This window comes from Vicugna pacos, chromosome 14 (genome assembly GCF_048564905.1).
Source record: "Vicugna pacos chromosome 14, VicPac4, whole genome shotgun sequence".
Classification (NCBI taxonomy): Eukaryota; Metazoa; Chordata; class Mammalia; order Artiodactyla; family Camelidae; genus Vicugna; species Vicugna pacos.
Window position 1 is genome coordinate 19,685,927 of NC_133000.1, and position 19,610 is coordinate 19,705,536.

Genomic DNA, 19,610 nt, shown 5'->3' on the forward strand with positions numbered 1-19,610 from the left:
CCCAAGGGCCAGCTGGTCCCAGGGTAGGGTGTGGTCTGCATTTGTGGACCTAGTTGTCTTGCTTCTGATGTCTGCCCCCGGGTAAGTGAGGTTGATCCTAGAGGCTTTGCTTGTGTAGGCTTCCTGGTAGGAGGGGCCAGTGATGCCTGCCCACTTGTGGGCAGAGCTGGGTCCTGGCCCTCTGGTGGGCAGGGCTGTGTCTGGAGCCATATCTAAAGGTGATTGTGTGCTCAGGAAGTCTTTAGACAGCTTGGTTGCTGATGGGTGGGGCTGTGTTCCCGCCCAGTTTGTCGTCTGGCCTGAGGCGTCCCAGCATTGGAATCCATAGGCTGTTGAGTGGGGCCTGGTCTTGGTGCTAATGACTCAAGCAAGATGTCAACCTCCAGGAGAGTTCATGCAGATGAATACCCCCTGATATGGCCTCCACCAGTTTTTATGTCCCCGGGGTGAGCCACAGCCTCCCCAGGAGACTCTGCAAGACTGGCTGGTAGGTTTGGCCCAGGCTTCTATAAAGTTAACGGCTTTTGCTCTTGGTCCCAGTGCGTGTGCGATTTTGTGTGCACCCCTTAAGAGTGAAGTCTCTATTTTCTCCAGTCCTGTGGAGCTCCTACAATTAAGCCCCACTGGCCTTCAAAGCCAAATGCTCTGTTCGCTCCTCTTTCAGATGCCAGACCCCCAGGCTGGGGAGCCTGACACAGGGCTCTGAACTCTCATTTCTATGGGAGCTACTCTGCACTATAACTATGCTCTGGTTTATGGGTCACCCAGCCAGGGGTGGGAAATGGGATTTGATTACATCATGAGCACACCCCCTCCTACCATCTCATTGTGGTTCCTTCTTTATGTCTTTACTTACAGAATATCTTTTATGGTAGGGTCCAGTCTTTTTTATTGATGGTTGTTTGGCAAGGTCCTCCTACTCCTCCATCTTGTAATTCCTTCAGCCTCAGAATTACAGCTATTAAATGACCTGCCCAAGGTCACAAAGATTGCTCAGGGCCTAGCCCAGATTAAATTTCAAGCTTGTCTGATTCAACTCTCCATTCTTGGCCTGGGGTTGGCATGGGCATCAGGGAAGCTGGATGGCAGCATAGTAGGACCACAAGCTCACCTCTCCTCGCAGCTACAAGAAAAGCACGACTAACTGCTAAACAACCATCAAAAAAAAAAAAAAAAAAGACTGGAACCTAGCAACAAAGATCACCTTCAACTAAAAACATAAAAGTCAACAACAGCAGGTCAGAAGTAGGGGTGTGCTCATGATATAATTGGGCCCCATACCCCCCAGGTGGGCGACCCACAAACTGAAGAATAATTAAGTCACAGAGGCCCTCCCACAGGAGTGTGAGTTCTGAGCCCCACGTCAGGCTCCCCAGCCCAGGGTTCTGGCTTTGGGAGGAGGAGACCCCAGGACATGTGGTTTTGAAGGCCAGCAGGGCTTAACTCCAGGATATCCATCATTCTCTTAGGAAACATACACAGAATCTCGCATGCACCAGGTTCAAGGGCAGAAGCAGTGATTTCACAGGACCCTGGGCCAGACCTGCTTGCTGGTTTTGGAAGCTCTCCTAGGGAGGCAGGAGACAGCTGCAGCTCACCCAGGGGACATAAAAGCTGGTGGTGGACATCCTGGGAGTGTTCATCAACATGAGCTGTGGAGGCTGACATCTTGACTGGATCATTAGCACCAAGGCCTAGCTCCACCCAACAGCTCAGAGGCTTAAGGTCTGGGAAGCCTCAGGCCAAACAACATACTGGGTGGGAACATAGCCCCACCCATTAGCAGACTTCCTGAGCCACAAACGCCTCTAGGTACCCACCAGAGGTCCAGGACCAAGCTTTACCCAGCAGTGGGCAGGCACTGACTCCCTCCAGGAAATCTGCATAAGCCTCTAGTCCAGCCTCATCCACCAAGGGGCAGATACCAGAAATAAGAAAACAGCAATCCCAAAGTACAGAAAGAATCAACCAACACAGGCCAGATTCTATACTGGTACCAGCTGGACCCTGGCCCTTGGGTGACAAGAGAGGAGTGCACTGCTGGGATGCATAGGACATCTCCCACAGAGGGCTACTTCTCCAAGGTGGAGAAACGTTAACTAACCTACCTAGAAATACAAATAGAAAGATAGACAATACTGAGGTGGCAGAGGAATATCTTCCAAGCCAAGGCACAAGATAAAATCCCAGGAGAAGAAGTAAGTGATGAGGAGAGAGGCAACTTATCTCAGAAAGAGCTTAAAGTAACGATGGCAAAGATGTTCAGAGAACTCAAGAGGAGTACAGATGTACAGAGTGAAGTTTTTAGCAAAGAGCTGGAAAATATAAAGAATACCCAGAACAGAATTGAAGAATAAAATTACTGAAATGAATAACACACACTAGAAGGAACCAAGAACAAACTAAATAAGGCAGAAGAATGGATCAGTGAGCTAGAAGACAGATTAGCGGAAACCACTACTGCAGAACAGAAAAAAGAAAAGAATGAAAAGAAATGAGGATAGTTTAAGAGGACTCGGGGACAACATGAAGTTGTCACATTATAGGGGTCCCAGAAGTAGAAGGACCTGAGAAAACTTTTGAAGAGATAACTGAAAACTTCCCTAACTTGGGAAAGGAAACAGTCACCCAAGTCCAAGAAACACAGAGTTCGACACAGGATCAACCCAAAGAGGAACACACCAAGGTACATAGTCATCAAATTGACAAAAATTAAGGAGAAAATATTAAAATCAGCACGAGAAAGGCAACAAATAACATACAAAGGAGCTCCCATAAGGTTAAAAGCTGATTTTTCAACAAACTCTCCAGGCCAGAAGGGAGTGGCATGATATATTTATAAAGTGATGAAAGGGGAAACCTTACAACCAAGAATATTCTATCCAATAAGGCTCTTATTTATACTTGATGGGGAAATCAAAAGCTTCACAGATAAACAAAAGCTAAAAGAATTCAGCACCACCAAAACAGCTTTACAACAAATGTTAAAGGAACTTCTCTGGTCATCAAATCACAAGAAAAGAGAACAAAAAGAAAAACAAAAAAAGACCTACAAAAACAAACCCAAAAGAATTACCAAAATGGCAATAAGAACATATGTATTCATAATTACCTTAAATGTAAACAGATTAAATGCTCTAACCAAAAGACACAGACTGGCTGAATGGATATGAAAATAAGACCCATATATATGTTGTCTAGAAGAGACCCATGTCAGAGCTAGAGACACATGCAGGCTAAAAGTAGAGGGATGGAAAAAGATATTCCATGAAAATGGAAACCAAAAGAAAGCTGGAGTAGCAATACTTATATCAGACAAAAGAGACTTTAAAATACAGACTGTTACAAGAGACAGAGAAGGACACTACAGAATGATCAAGGGATCAATCTAAGAAGAAATAACAATTGTATATGCACCCAACATAGGAACACCTCAATATATAAGGCAATTGTTAACATACATAAAAGGAGAAATTGACAATAACACAATAGTGGGGGACCTTAACACCCCACTTACATCAATGGACAGATCATTCAGACAGAAAATTAGTAAGGAAATACAGGCCCTAAATAACACATTAGACCAGATGGACTTAATTGATATTCATAGAGCATTCCATCCAAAAGCAAGAATACACATTCTTCTCAAATACACATGGAACATTCTCCAGAATTGACCACATGCTGGCCCACAAAGCTAGCCTTGGTAAATTTAAGAAAATTGAAATCATAAAAAGCATCTTTTCCAACCACAATGCTATAAGGTTAGAAAATCAACAGTAAGAATAAAACTAAAAACTGCAAACACGCGGAGGCTAAATAATATGCTACTAAATAACCGATGGATCACTGAAGAAATCAAAGAGAAAATAAAAAATACTTTGAGACAAATGAAAACAAAAACACAATGATCCAAAACCTCTGGGACACAGCAAAAGCAGTTCTAAGAGGAAAGTTTATAGCGATAAACGCTTACCTCACGAAACAAGAAAAATCTCAAGTAAACACCCTAAGCTTATACCTAAAGCAACTAGAGAAAGAAGAACAAAGCCCAAAAAGTTAACAGAAGAAAAAAGATCATAAAGATTAGAGCAGAAATAAATGAAATAAAGACTAAAAAGAAAAAAGAAAAAAGAAAAGAAAATATCAATGAAAGTAAAAGCTGGTTCTCTGAAAAGATAAAATTGATTGATAAACCTTTAGTCATGCTCATCAAAAAAAAAAGTCATGCTCATCAAATTAATAAAATCAGAAATGAAAAGAAGTTATAACTGACACCACAGAAATACAAGGGATCATAAGAGGCTACAATGAGCAACTATATGCTAACAAAAAGGACAACATAGAAGAAATGGACAATTTCTTAGAAAAGTACAATTTGCCAAGACTGAACTAGTAAGAAATATAATATGAACAGACCAATTACCAGTACTGAAATTTAGTCAGTAATATAAAAGCACCCAGCAAACAGATAACTTCACAAGGGAATTCTACCAAACATTCAGAGAGGAGTTAACACCTATCATTCTGAAGCTATTCCGAAAAATTGCAGAGGAAGGAACACTTCCAAACTCATTCTGTGAGGCCATCATCAACCTGATACCAAAACCAGACAAAGATATCACAAAAAAAGAAAATTACAAGCCAGTATCACTTATGAATATAGATGCAAAAATCCTCAACAAAATACTAGCAAACTGACTCCAAAAATGCATTAAAGGGATCACACACTATAATCAAGTCGGATCTATCCCAAGGATGCAAGGATTTTTCAATACCCGCAGATCAGTCCATGTGCTATATACCACATTAACAAACTGAAGAATAAAAGCCATATGATCATCTCAATACATGCAGAAAAGGCTTTACCTAAATAGACATCTTTCCAAAGAAGACGGAGATAGATGGCCAACAAGCACATGAAAAGATGCTAAACATCACTAATTGTTAGAGAAATGCAAATCAAAACTACCATGAGCTATCACCTCAAACCAGTCAGAATGGCCATCATTAAAAAGTCTACAAATGATAAATGCTGGAGAGGGTGTGGAGAAAAAAGGACCCTCTTACACTGTTGGTGGAAATGTAAATTTGTGCAACTATGGAGGACAGTATGGAGGTTCCTTAAAAAACTAAAACTAGACTTACCATATGATCCAGCAATACCACTTCTGGGCATATACCTGGAGAAAAATGTAATTTAAAGACACATGAATCCCAATGTTCATAGCAGCATTATTTACAATAGCCATGGAAACAACTCAAATGTCCATCAACAGATGACTGGATAAAGAAGATATGTATATGTGTGTGTATATAGACAGACAGACAGACAGACAGACAGACAGACAGACAGACAGACACACACACACACTGGAATACTACTCAGTCATAACAAAGAGTAAAATAATGCCATTTGCAGCAACATAGATGAACCTGGAGATCGTCATTCTGAGCGAAGCCAGAAAGAGAAAGAAAAATGCCATATGATATCACTCATACATGGAATCTAAAAAAGGAAACAAATGAACTTACCTACAAAACAGAAACAACTCAAAGACATAGAAAACAAACTTGTGGTTACCAGAGGGAAGGGATAAATTGGGAATTCGAAAATGGCACCTTTTGGAGAATGACAGAAATGTTAGCTAGTGGTTTCACTGGTGTATACATCTATCCAAATTCATCAAATTGTACATTTGAAATACGTGTAGTTACTGTACAGGAACCATACCACAATAAAGTTCTTAATAAAATAAAATAAATCCCCATTATTAACCCAAATATGCCTGACTCGGGGTGACTATTAAACCTAATCTGGGCTTATACTCCACACTGGCTGAATTAGAGACTCCAGAGAAGAGGCTAGGGAAAGTTTTTTTAAAAAAAAAAAAACAAAAACAAGTACCCCAGGTGATTGACACTTAGAAAAAACCCACCACACCCGTGGTTCTTCACCCGCAGATGTTGACAACAATGGGGAACATTTAAAGCAAACCAGTGCCCACTCCCAGCCCACAAGCAGTGGAGTCTTCCCCAGTTCCGTCTCTGATACAACACTTGACCCCCTGTGGCTCGCTCAGTTTCCTCAGCTGTCACATGCAGACAGAGCATGACGTCTGCCCTGCGTATCTTTCAGGAATGCTGTGGGAATGAACTCAGGATGCTGGTGAAGGTGCTTTGGTGCTCACTGAAAGAAAATGTCCTTTTTCAAATTCATTAGGAACCTTTTAACAATGTGTTTGATACACTTTTATGGGTTGACTTGGGAATCTCATAATCCATTTTACAGTTGTGTGGAAAAAATACATTCAGATTTCAGAATAATTCACATAAAAATTCTACAACTGATTTCAACTTTCAGGATTGCCTCTGTTTAACTAAAGGTTTGTATTACAGGCCTAGGAATATTGACTATGTCATGTAAAATCTTTTTCCATGTGAATATTAAATGAACAGTTGATTTGATTTTCTGGCCTATTTGGTCTCCTTTTAAAATGAGTCTTAATTGTTAAATGAAAAGTATAAACTAAAATGATACCCACACAGTAACTGTACCATGAAAACAATGAGGTTCTAACTCACTGACTCACTGTGCCCGAGTCTGTGCTAAGCCAGTAGTCTTCACACATCCTTGCTGAACGTTGGTATTCCCACTCGCTAAGGCTTAGAGAGACTACCCGTCCTGGTGTAGAGGCCATTTAGCTCATAACAACAGTGGAAACAATATCCAAACAGAAATGTCAGACCCCCAATTCCAAGATCTCAGGCACCTTGCTATATGAGATCCCCGTGTACACGGATCAGGATGCAAACACAGGAAGATGAGAGCAGTGGCTTCTTAGAGCAGAAGGATTGTGGTTGGCTTGTTCTTTGTTTAAGATAAAGCAGATTACTGGTATAAAAATGTATATAATAAAAGTTGGGAGAAGAAAAAAATGCATTAAGAAAACCTACCTGGATATTATGACTGGACATCAAGACTTTTACTGTTGTAGGCGTTGAATTTCATTTATATTCCTAAACCCATGTGGTCTTCTAGTTCCTGTGAAAGTTAAAGGAAGAGAAAGTTGTTAGGGTGGCAAGAAATCCACCCACATGCTGTCTGATCCTCAATGAGTTAGATAAAAAGTGTTGCCCTTTGTTTCAGAGGAGTGGTAGCTTTCCGGAAGTGGTGCTGAATTTGCTCTGAGCCCCCTTAAATTCCATCCCCAGCTCCTTTTCCATCAGGGAGGACTGTTCAGGCCCAGTGCTGCCAGCAAGGTCGCCATCCACAAGAAGGGTACACCTGGAATTTCCACCCACTGTCTCATGCCCCACTCCAGCCAGCTGCTCAGGGGACGATGGGAGCCCTTTCACTTGCGCTCCTTTTTTAAGGCCTTGACTTGACAGCCAAGCTGAAAAACTCACGTTTATCTCACTGGGAAAGCATGTCCTTACTCAACCCCCTGCCTCCTCTAAGATGAGTTCCTTTCCCCAAAGTGACTTTTCTTCCTTTCTAACAGATATCTGCAAACGAAATCGAAATGCTTTTGATGAGGCTGCCACGCATGTTTAAACAGGAATTCACAGGCGTGGGAGCAACGCTGGAAAAGAGGTGGAAGTTGTGTGCCTTTGAAGGAATTAAAACTACCTAACTGTGAAAAGCAGCAGAAGTCTCTGGAAATGAAACCACCTGAACCCAGCCAGGGCTGTGCAGGGTGAGCCCAGGAGGTTTGGGGCTGGTCCAGCGCGGGACCTTCGTGGAGCCACCAGAGCCTGACTCTAGCTGTATCTGTGGCGTTCTCTTGTGAGTGGAAATGTAATTGTGTACCAGTTCCCTAAAATAAACAAAGCTTCATACTGTGACAGATCTGTTTGCTATGAAAACCAAACAATGATTCCACAGTCATCATGACGGCAAAACCTTAAAATATGCTACATTTGAGAATAGCTCACCAAGCAAAATATTTAAAGTTAATGATGGTGTGGCAATGGTTGTTGCTAGGCTACAGAGTTGTATATGTAATGTATAGCTGAAACCATTCAATGACATTTTTCCTGAAAGTCTTTCTGTTTTAGTAAAAAAAAAAAAAAAAGGAAGAAAGGAAAAAAAAGGAATTTTACAGTGAGAGGAATAATCATACCAAAAGAAAACTTGAATATGTGTCTGAACAGTTATTGTATTTTGTAAATTAAGTTATATGCCGTTCTAGGGACTTTTGCCTTATTGAAGAGGCAGAAAATGCGATTGGACTCCTTGAGAATGCTTTACCAAGAATATTATTTTTCTAATGTAACAGTTCTCCATCATCAGTTCTTTTAACATGGACCGCATAACAATTTTCATAAAATGTAAATAAAGGAAAAACTAGTGCTACTGTCTTGTACTTGGTATGTAATATTCAGGTTTATGCATCAAAATAAACAATTCAGTAAATATTCCTGTTACAAATTTTATAGCAAAGATATTAATTTTTTTCAATAAATATGACTTCTACCATATTGGTTTTGCAGATTATTCTTTGATATATTTTAATTCTTCCCTGAGAAGTATTTTTCACATTATTCAGTCCCATTTCATAGCCCATCATTTTTAAATGATTAAATGCATGACTGACATTAAGAGACAAACCAGTATTTCAAACAGGAATATATAAAAATCATGGAGTGGAAAGTACTAAAAAAAAGGAGATTATATAGCATTAGAACAGATGTTATTTGAAAATACCATGATATGACATCCAAATGTGATAAATATAAATCTTAACCTTTGTTTTTGGTCCTCATGCATAGGTACAAAGTAGCCAACTAGTTAATATTACTAGTTCCTGGATTTATTTATATTATGTTTTCTGGAAAGCATACAAGTTAGAAAAGGAATTCAAAAATTCCCACTTGGACCAACAATTGAGAGAAAATTTGGGCTTCCCCTCTTTAATTACAAGTAGAATAGAGCTTTAAATTGTATCTCCTTCCTGCTCTCTTACATGAGAATCACAAAAAAAAGACAAGTATTCAAGATACTAATTTTAAATGAAACATTTTTTTAGGAAGATGTCAGAACAGTGAATGTTCTTTGAAATTCTGAAAAGACGTTCATAATTTCCTATTGGACATTATTGTCCTCAGGCTCTTTTTATTGAGCTCTGATAAATTAAGGTACTTATTCATGCCTCCCATAAGTATCTACACATACGTTATGTTCAGGCTCAGTGCTAACACTACGAGTATAGAGCTGAATAAGAAACGACCCCTTCCTTAATGAGCTCAGAGTTCAATGGGGAAAAGACATTTTCCCAAAAGTTTCTATATGATGTGAGCCAGGTGACAGGAAAGATAAGAAAACGGAGCTATGGGATTCAAACTAAACAGCAATATCATATTAAATGTTGGACCACTAGAGGTCTTTCTCTTGTCATCTGCTGATGCCCACCACCACCATCTTCCTGACACATTTATCTCTAGGTCAGGAGACACAAGTAAGGATGCAACAGTCGGAAAGGAGACGACTTCATTTACAGATGTTAACGTAAAACAGAAAACCTAAGAGGCTCACCTGAAAAATAATTAGAAAAAAAGAATTCTGTAAAGTGACAGTTATAAAGAAAAGGTCTAGGAGAGACACACAGGTACCACAATCTAGACTACTGCAAGTTGAAAGCCTGGTAGCGGTTTCAAATGTGTACTCACGTATTCAAGTATTGCCGGTAGTCGGTGTAGCAGAAGGATACAGTGCACAGGGTAAACGCCAACTTAGAGCTCTGATTCGGAAAAGGAGTTGGATGGATCTTATATTAGATCTGACAAAAGACACTACTTTCTAACTTCAATATTGTGAATAACTTCTTTTCACAGGAAAAAAGTTCTGAATTATTTCACAGACATTCAGGTTCAGACAGGACTTTAGAGATTACTTGGGGAAGGAACTAACATGGGTACCTTTGAGAGCCATCTGGAGTCTACTTATGTCTGTCACCCCATTCTCTTTCATCCTTGGGATAACCCTACATAAAGACAGTATTATTGACCTCGCTGGTCTCACAAGGAGAATGAGGCTCAGAAGTTCTAACTAATTTGGCCAAATTTGCAGTTGGAAAATTTTGAGCACGGGATTTGAAACCAGGACCCAGTGACTCTGAAACGTGTGCTGCCTTTCACTGTCATGCTTCTAGTTCAGCCTATGCCCATTCTTCTCATGAGCCCAACGCCCATGCAGCGCCTTCAGATCCCTGCTCCCACTCCCCATTCTCCACCATCCTCTGTACATAAACACACGTGTAAAAACTCTGGCCCCTCTCTCCTAGATAACACCCAATAACAAATCACTGTTCTTGAATTCTGAGAATAAGCAGAGCACTGAAAGTTTGCAGATCCTCCTAATTTGGCCCCAACGGGCCTTTCTGGCTTGCTTTCTCACTGCTCCCCTCAATGGGACAATTGCTTTTTGCCTTTGCTCATGTTCTTCTATTCAAAGGAAACAACCTTACTCACATCTGGTTATCACAATTCTACACGGTCTTAAGAGGAATACACAGAGACCCTCCTCATTCACAAAGCTTTTCTCCATCCCCTAGAAGTCATTTCTCTCGCCCCTGCACAGCCATCCCACGTTGACTATTTCTTAAGGCATTTACTGCCCAGCTGTCTTTGCCTCATCCCCCTATTAGATCACAAGCTCTTTGAGGGATCCAGCATGTCTCATTTACTTTCAATTATTTCTCAAAGTGATTTTCCTTATAAATATTTAGAAAGCAGGACAGAGAATGAACCAAGATGTTTTTCTGCCTCCAGGGACCAGTTTGCTTATACACAAAAGAGGAAAAATTACAAAATATTTGAAAAAGCTGCAAATATTTTAGATCCAAGTTTCCAAAACAGAAAATGTGAGCAATAATGTACTACATCCTACTGAATACAAAGCAACACAATTCCTTCTCAAAGTTCAAACTCAGATCAATTAATTGTCAGCTCTTCTATGAAGACTTGATCCCCTCAGGAACCTCCTCTCCTGTGTTCTCACTAATATCCATTACATTTCTCCTGCAGCCCTAATACTGTATTTTAATCATTTATGAAAGTGACTGTTTCTCCCATGCCCTGCTATCTGGAGACCTATTTTACTCATCCTTCTGGTCCCTCAGTCTGACATGACATAACATGACTTTTAAATATTTATTGACCAAATGAACCCAATGAGTGAAAGCAAAGCCCACACAGGAGCTTTCTGAATTTGTTGAATCAGAACATACTGAGTTATCAGTTCCAGTAACAGAGGCTAGAACTTTCTGCCCATGAGTTGTAATACCCTGGCAGAATTATTACCTTTAAAAAAATTTTTTTTATTGTGGTAAAATATACTCTTTAAAAGTCATTTTAACCATTTGTAATTGTATGGTTCAGTGGCATTAAATACATTCAGAATGTTATGTAACCAATCGCCACTATACTCAAAACTTTTTCATTTTCAACATTATCACCCCCAAAATTTTAATGTACCCATTAAACAATAACTCCCTACACCCCTCTTCCTGGTAACCTCCATATTATTTTATGTCTCTTTAAATTTGCCCATTCTAGGTCCCTCATTTACGTGGAACCATTTAGCTTTCTGTGTCTCACTAATTTCACTCAGCTAAATGTCTTCAAGGTTCATGCATGTTGTAGCATGTGTCAGAATTTCATTACTTTCTGAGGCTGAGTAAGATTCCATCATACGAGAACTCTTCTTGCTGGCTTAAGAATCCTTTACCTACTGCAGCAAGGAAAAGTCAGTTGTCCATGTGTGAAAGTATTTTAAGTACTTTTAGTAAATACCACATCAAAAACGTTTGACGGTGTAAAGAAGTTTGCTTCCATCTGGATAAACCTCTCATTTTCATTGGGCATAATAAAAATGAAATGACAAAAGTAGAAAATGTTGGTAGTAATTGTGTAGAAAAGAAGGCTGTTTAAACAAATACCCATGCAACAAATATGATATGTGACAAGTTGATTTCCTTGGTAAGGGTTGGAGATGTTTTACTTTGAGGGTTTTTTAAAATCCCTTTTCTAAAAATGAGTGCTGTGTTTATTTGTTACACTCAATAAAAAATGTTTTATACCCAAAACATAAGAACTATCTTACCATAATACTCACAGTTTCTCTTCATAAACTGAGAAAATAAAGAGATGTTAAACTCCTAAAATCTGATAGCTTGGCTCACTCAATATCAAAATGGTAAAAGGCTTCCATATATATTCAATCAGTCTGTCATTTGTATCTGAATAAACTGTATTTATATGTGTAGCAACCAAACTTGAACCTTTCAGAGTTAATTTATAGTGAGTGTGTTTCTATGTTAGATCATTAAAAATATTGTGTTTCTAGTTCCACCAACTCCAAATTTCCTCTTCTGTTTTCAAGGAGACTTTTTAAAAAATTTCTGGGCCTCAGACACTTAGGAATTTCTCATACTGTGTGTAGGAGAGTCGAATCCGAGTACAACATTCACTGGCCTTGTAACTAAGGCTCATGACTTAACCACTCGGAGGCACTCGGCCCAGATTCGTGATACAGTAATGTTAATACCTGCTTCCTAGGATGGATGTGAATTTCGAACAGAAGAGCATGCATAAAGCACCCAGAACTGAGCCAGGCAGACTGAAGGCATAGTACCTTAGATACATCATCCCAAGAAAAGCAGGCAAGCCCTTTCCCTGCTATTCGCCTATTCCTGTCCTTAGGGATAAACAGTCAAAAACAAAGATATTTCTAAATATAAGAATAAACTAAGACAAGCATAAGTGTCATCCCCAAATACTCCATTAAACATGTTCAAATGTAAGACCGATAAGCAAAATAATTGTAACTCGCCAACCTGCAAAGACTTTCACAACTCTCACAGGCAAATGGGCGGTCACTGCCACAGTGACCCTCCGCCACGAGGACATTTAGAGCCAGAATTTTTGTTGCAACTCCCTTTTCACTTACTTGGTGTATTTCCAATAAACAGTAATTAGGGTCATATACATTCAACTGTGAAGAAACTACATGGCTCTGGGCAACTGCCATTTTGAATGATGGTCAACTAGGTATACAGTATTCAAGGATTAAATAAAGTATTAATTATGGTTTTTTTTAACCCAGCAGAAACATTGTCAGGATAAATTACAGTTGTAGCTGGAACATGCAATAGTATTATTTCAGAGAACATACACATCCATTATAGTTGTTGAGAATATCAAAGCAAAAGACCCCAGTAAATCTAGTAATTATAGACTGGTGGTGTTAATAAAATTAGCTGTTTGGGTCCAAAATTCTCCCTCTGTTTGCCTGCTCTCAGAACTGTACAGATACCCAAACGATAAAGCTCAGATGTTTCTACTGCACATTTCACCTCTTACATAATGTACATTTATCGTACAGGGTTATGTAATGGAATGTTCTTACTTCATGGGAAAAACAGACTCATAAAAATAAATTGTAAACATTTTACAGTAGAAAATAGAACTTTTCTACACAAAGCAGAAAAGTGGTTAATGTACAATAGAAAGTGCACTGCATGTAATGAAATGCATTTTTTGTCTAGAAAACATATTTATTGTGTGTTGAAAATTGTAATATCTTCCCCTGCGCAAAGAAATTTCTATATAAAGCTCATTTGCTATTGTAGAGAGTGAAACTCTTTTTTTCTTGTTTACTAAAGTAATCTATCTTAATATCAACCCACAATACTGTCAAGTTCACTTAAGAAGAGCTATGTGCAGATAAGAATAGGACTGAATCAGAAACCAGAATATTCCGCTTCATCTGCTTTTCATATCTGAGCAAATGCTATGTAACCCAGTACATCTGGTAGCAATCTCTTTTTAGAAAGTATTCTTCTTTTTAGAAGAAAAGGCTAAAAATTGGTCAATCTAAGGCTCTCATCAGTAAATAAATCTTTTGCTTTTGAATGTGTTCTTGCATAAGTGAGGGTCTGTTCCTCTAGTATTTTTTTCAGATAGAATGTGAAATATAGGTTGGCAAGTCAAATACTGTCTTCAGGTGGAGATAATGTATGAAAACCATTGTGGGTCGTTTATTAAACAGACATGGATTGTTACATCAAATCAACACATCATGCATCATTTTTATGACTTACAATCACAGTAAATCAAGTTTCAAATAGGAAGTGCTCTGAATCCTTAGTGAGGATAACTGTCACTTCCTAAGGCTGGGCAGCAACTGGGAAGGATTCTGCACCTCATAATCTGTTCCTTGAGCAGATAAAGGTAACTTTGGTTCATGCATCCCAAAGAAAAGGCTCTGTGGTGCTGGGCCTGGTGTGCAAACTGTGGGTGGCAGAGGACAGTGACATCTAGACTGTGTCAACCGGCAGTCAAGTATTTTATATCACTGCTTACTACTATGGGCTGATCAATGAAGCTTCCAGCCTTTTGGTCATGAAAGGGGTAGATGACCTGGTCCTGAAGATGGTATAGTAAGGCATTCAAGAGCTTTTTTATGGAATCATCCCCCGTGAGTGATCATAGGAACGTGACAATCTCTGAAATGGGGAAAATAGTTAACAACCTATCTCACAAAATCTTCCTGTAATTTTATACATTATCTGGTCTTACTAGGTCATCTACATTTATAGAACTCGTCTAGCAAACACATTCAATCTCATGGCTTCACAGTCCACTGCCAAGTGGAAAGTATTTCCCCTCAGAGGTCACCACTACCATATCAAGTGGATTCAGCTTCCTGATTCCTCCCTGCAGTAACAAATGCTTTAATGCAACATAATAAGTAATCTCCCACCAGTCCCAAGGTGGTCTGCATGGAACTAGAACCAGGACCTCCGAGGAATTCTAGATTCCTGTGGCCTCACTGGGATATTTTAGGGTCTCATGAAATCAATGAATAACCAGTAAAGTTCCTAACTCAAACCAGACCTCTTGGAAGACAGTCTTGGCAAAGACAAACCTGGTGTGTTTTCTCAAATACAAGATATTTCAAAGGAAAGAGAACAACACCCCAATCTTGAGACAGAGAAAGAACTAGATATCTTATCCCTGGTCCTCTGTCTCCAATAAGGATGGGACATGGTGGTGGGAGAATCAACGGGATAAATTGACCTTGTGCTTCTATGTTTCCTATTACTTCATGGAAAGGCAACATGGACACTTCAAATATTTCCTCTTTCTCCAGCATCCAAGTTTAAGGAAGGACATCGAGGGGAAAGGAGTGAGGAGATGCTCATCACTACCATTTGAAATTGCTCAAACCTGGAAGTGTAGGATGAGATACAGAAGCCCCCAACTCCTGCTTTGTTCCTATAACCCTTTGGCCTCCTATTTCCTTCTTTTCCCATGAGGCTTTTCCTTGTAAGTACTCATCTCACTGTCTCACTGATTTATCAGGTCAAGTATAGTGGTATTTTTTAATAAACTGGGAAGGACCACCCACCACTTTGCATATATACAGGCACAAATGCACATGTGCCCAGAAATGTATATATTCACACACTAGTAAAAATTCATGAACATACACACATGCATGTGTAATACACAATGCAAATGTACACATATGCAGCCACATAGACTTCACTGACACTCAGACATCTCTGCTTTTGGTAAGCATTTTTACCCCCTCACATTCTTCCTTCTCCTTCTATTTCTATCAGCTATTCCCTCTTCCCAGTAAGATGATTAACTTAGGACAAATAAGAGAAGGTGCCTCTATAGATAATAAATACATGGAATGTGCCATGAAAAGATGATACTGGCAAAAGACGTAGGTGGATTTGAAAATATTCCAAACAAATTTATGAAAGATCCAGAACAGGTAAAGAAATTGAGCTAGCTGGCCCATGAGGACATCACTGAGTCCTGTTCCAGGGAGGTACTGGAGCAAGGGTCTAACTCAGGAAATCTTACATTTCCGCAGCAACAATTTCTATAGCAGATGAAGGTTATTAACAGCCTCATTTAATGGCCAGTCTGTATCTATACCTCTTTCCCTGAAGCTTTGTAATGAATCTCACTCCAACCCTGAACTTGGTCATCTGCCCTGCTTTGGCCAAAAAGACGTTAGCAGAAGCTTCACAAGCACATGCAAATTTCTGCTTGCCCTCTGGAGTTTGGGATTTGTAAATACTAACTACTATATAAATACATACACAAGAAGTTCCTACTCTGTAGCACAGGGAACTATATTCAACACCTTGTAATGGCCTATAATGGAAAAGAATATGAAAAGGAATACACACACACACACACACATATATATGTATAAATGAATTGTATAAATGAATCACTACGCTGTACACCAGAAATTAACACATTTTAAATCAACTATACCTCAATAAATAAATAAATAAATTTTTTTAAATGGGAAAAAAGAGAACACGTCAAAGACAAGAAGTATGATTCAGCCTCAATTGTTGATTGGCAGACTTGTGAGCTAAATGGTTGTCTTAAACCACTGAATTTTGAGGTGCTTGTTATGCAGCATTTTTGTGGCAGTGGGTAACTGATACAGAAATTGTGATTTAGAATTAGGGTGCTGTTATAACAAAAAAAAATATGGTATTGACTTTGATACCAAGCAGTGGGCAAAGGCTGGAAAAATGATGAGAAATCTGCTATAGAAGGATGGGAAAACAGCAACATTGGGCATGTAGCAAAAGAAAAAAATTGATAAAATTTCTACATGTGGTCATTCATAAGACAGAAAATGTACCTACTGAACTTTGGGATTTGAGCACTAACACTTCCAGGCAGAATGTTGAAGTATCAGTGGCTCTCACTGCCTGCATATGATAAAGTTCTACAAGAAAAGAGAAGACGTCAAGAAACAACTTACCAGTGTGTAAGCAAGTTTACAGGGACTACAGAAGGACCAGAACTTCTTGGCTGAAAAACAAAATTGCTTCTCACCTCTAGTCTGCAGTCAGCAAAAGATTCTCAAAGCAAAATAAAGCCCAGGGCAAGGATGCAATCAAACATTTAACTTTAAGACCTTTTCTTATGACCTCAGAAAGAAACAGAGCAGAACTGAGCAGAACCTCTATGCTACACAAAAGGGCTGCTAGAAATCTTAAGAGCATTGTCCTACAAAAACCTGACTTACCCAAATAACAGTAATTAAGTCTAGAGAGAGATCTAGCTCTAAAAGAATTGTGGATATTGCTTTTAGCTCATCAGATCTATAAGAAATTCACAAAAGCTTTGAGGGCACTGTATTGGCAAAAGTTTTACCAACTTAAACTAAAAGAAACTGAGACAGCTGAAAATGTAAGAAAACCTCTGGGTCCCCCACTTCCACAGACAGAAAGCAGGCTGAGAAAATTGCTCAAAGCACACAGAGGTGGCCAAGGAGAGTGAAAAAGTAAAGGCCTCCCAGATGACAGAGCACAGAGCCATAGACAACAATGGATTGTAGAGTTACCCTCAGGAAGCAGAACTGAGGTGCATTAGGTTTAGGGGGAAATAGCTTATCTTTTTCATTCAAAGTCCTTCACCACAAAGGAGTTACATCCAGGTGCCACATTCAGATACGTTGCACATCTTGAGACCCTGGACCTTGAGCCTGATACTGTGATTAAACAAGCTCACTAGGGATCTTGGAAGGAGATAAGTGTATTCTGTGTGTGCGAATAAGATGAACAGTTGGGATCCAAGCATGGACTTGCACTTCCATACCAGTTTCCATTTCAATTTCTGTAACAGTTTCCTACTGCCGCACGTAATGCTGCATGACAGACTACCCCAAAATGGATGGCTTACAATTATTTATTTAGCTCACAGGTCTGCAGGTTTGTGATTTAAGTTGGGGATTTCTCCTGATCTTGGTTGGACTCACCTGCACGTTTTCTAGGTCAGCTAGCTGCAGGCTGGAATCATGCTTCTGGTGACAGCTGCCTGGTGGTTGGCTTGAGGCAACCACATCCCAGTGACCTCAGCTGTGACGAACCCACTGTCCTCCACAAGACTCTCTCATCCTCCCAGCAGCCTAGTCCTCGCATATACTCAAGACTATGATGGAGTAAGAGAAGGGTATGATTAGGATCATGATTATGGAGAGCAGCCTGAGAGCAAGCCTCAGTGCAAGGAGGACTTTCCAAGTCTTCATTTGCATCACACTTGCTAACAATCAATTGGCCAAAATAAGTCACATGGCTGAGCCCAGAAACAAGGGGTGGGGCCATCAATGCAGTCAACCTACCATAATTCCAAAACTCTCTTCCATGGAAACTAGTGTTCCACAAGATGTTATGAGATATTCCACTAAAAAGGGGTTGTATAGTCATGCAGATTTGTGAAGTGCTGTTTAGTATATCCTTTGGTGAGTCACAATACCCATTAACCTATTAAAGGCTCTGAGAATTCCCATCTCTATTTACCTTGATTTAACTGGCATCTCACACACTTATTTAGCCATGAAACACGTTGACTGGAGAAAACTTTTGGAGATGTCTTGCAGAACAAGAGTTTCCAGAATCTCAGTCTGAGGAGCACTAGTCTAAGTTACGAAGATGTGTAATAACTGCATTACAATAAAGAGCTTTAGGAGACCTGGAAGCTTTCATGGCACAGATTAATCAACTGCTTGTGGTAATTATTTTCTCTACTCCCAGATGAGAAACCAAGAGTCAGAAAAGTTAACCACGCCTTGCAGAAAGGGAGCAGCAAAGCTGGGATGCATGCCCATATCTGCCTGACCAAACAGCCACCATCCTTTTAGCTCCCTCCCTGTCAGTGGTGGAGTATCAGACACCATGACAAAGAGCAGGCGAAGCAGCACAGGGCGATAGTCTAGTTGAGAAACCAGTTTTAGTCCTGGCTTTGCCACTAAGTTATCTTGAACAGGTCACAACCTCTTAAGCAGAGCAGACTAGAAACACTATTTGTCATGTTCCTTTGCAACTTGAAGAATCTGGAAAACATTTTGATGAACAGTTCATTGGGACACAAGAATCCTCTGATGCTTCCCCAAGTGCCACCATAAAAATGACCTAAAACTTACTGCCTTGTCATTCATCTGGTCCTGAATATAGCAAATTCATTTTTTTTAATTTGCTTATTTCAATCACTTAAGATATTCAAAATATCCTTCCAGCCGGAAGCTTTTTGCTTGCCCTTCCTAACTTCCCAGTGCAATCTCGATGATGCACTGCTGGGAGAGCACAGTAATACTCTGAGGAAATACAATACCTGTACTGCAGACTCTAATTTTAGAGCATCCATCACTGAGGATGGTTTTCTTCTTCCTGTCCTAATTTTTTTTTTCAGGTTGTCAGCCTGTTGGACTACTTTAAGCTAGTGGTGACTCTCCTTGATTGCACATTTTTTTCCTGAGGGCCTGCCCTTTGTTAGGAATGGCAGGAGGTCCAGAAAAGGGGAGAGAATTCATAGCCCTTGGCCGCTCTCAGTCTGCCCTCTAACTGGGGAGATAAAACCTGGAGCAACAGGCAACCACACGGAAAGCACCAACCGAATGGCAGAAACAAGGTCACTTTGTCAGGGATGCGATTTCATTGTCATGAAATCCATCTGGGCTCTATCTCACCATCACACTGAGGCAATAAGGTGAACTGGTCTCACAACCATTTCCAAATCTATGACCCAGTATCTGGTTTTGGTGTGGCAGCACCCACAAC

General features: G+C 39.9%; 2 protein-coding genes across 22 annotated transcripts in view; one reads left to right on the top strand and one right to left on the bottom strand.

Annotated features, from left to right (window-relative positions):
• ENOX1 (ecto-NOX disulfide-thiol exchanger 1) overlaps window positions 1-7,848 on the top strand; it is a 509,205-nt gene extending 501,357 nt beyond the window's left edge. For all 13 annotated transcript variants that reach the window (XM_072976305.1, XM_072976293.1, XM_072976304.1 and 10 more), the window contains one exon: window positions 7,506-7,848. In XM_072976305.1, the coding sequence (XP_072832406.1) occupies window positions 7,506-7,637 (132 nt within the window). In that variant the 3' untranslated portion in view covers window positions 7,638-7,848. The remainder of the gene's footprint in view (window positions 1-7,505) is intronic.
• Window positions 1-19,610, bottom strand: part of LOC140701136 (uncharacterized) — a 53,889-nt gene that overhangs the window by 18,952 nt on the left and 15,327 nt on the right. For 2 of the 9 annotated variants that reach the window (XM_072976307.1, XM_072976306.1), the window contains 4 exons: window positions 17,813-17,985; window positions 9,673-9,743; window positions 6,958-7,045; window positions 5,149-5,183 (listed from right to left, as the gene is read on the bottom strand). In XM_072976307.1, coding sequence (XP_072832408.1) covers window positions 5,149-5,179 — 31 coding nt within the window. In that variant the 5' untranslated portion in view covers window positions 5,180-5,183; window positions 6,958-7,045; window positions 9,673-9,743; window positions 17,813-17,985. Of the gene's footprint in view, window positions 1-5,148; window positions 5,184-6,957; window positions 7,046-9,672; window positions 9,744-17,812; window positions 17,986-19,610 lie in introns of those variants that run through there. The other 7 variants (XM_072976308.1, XM_072976310.1, XR_012080030.1 and 4 more) reach the window with 6 other exon arrangements.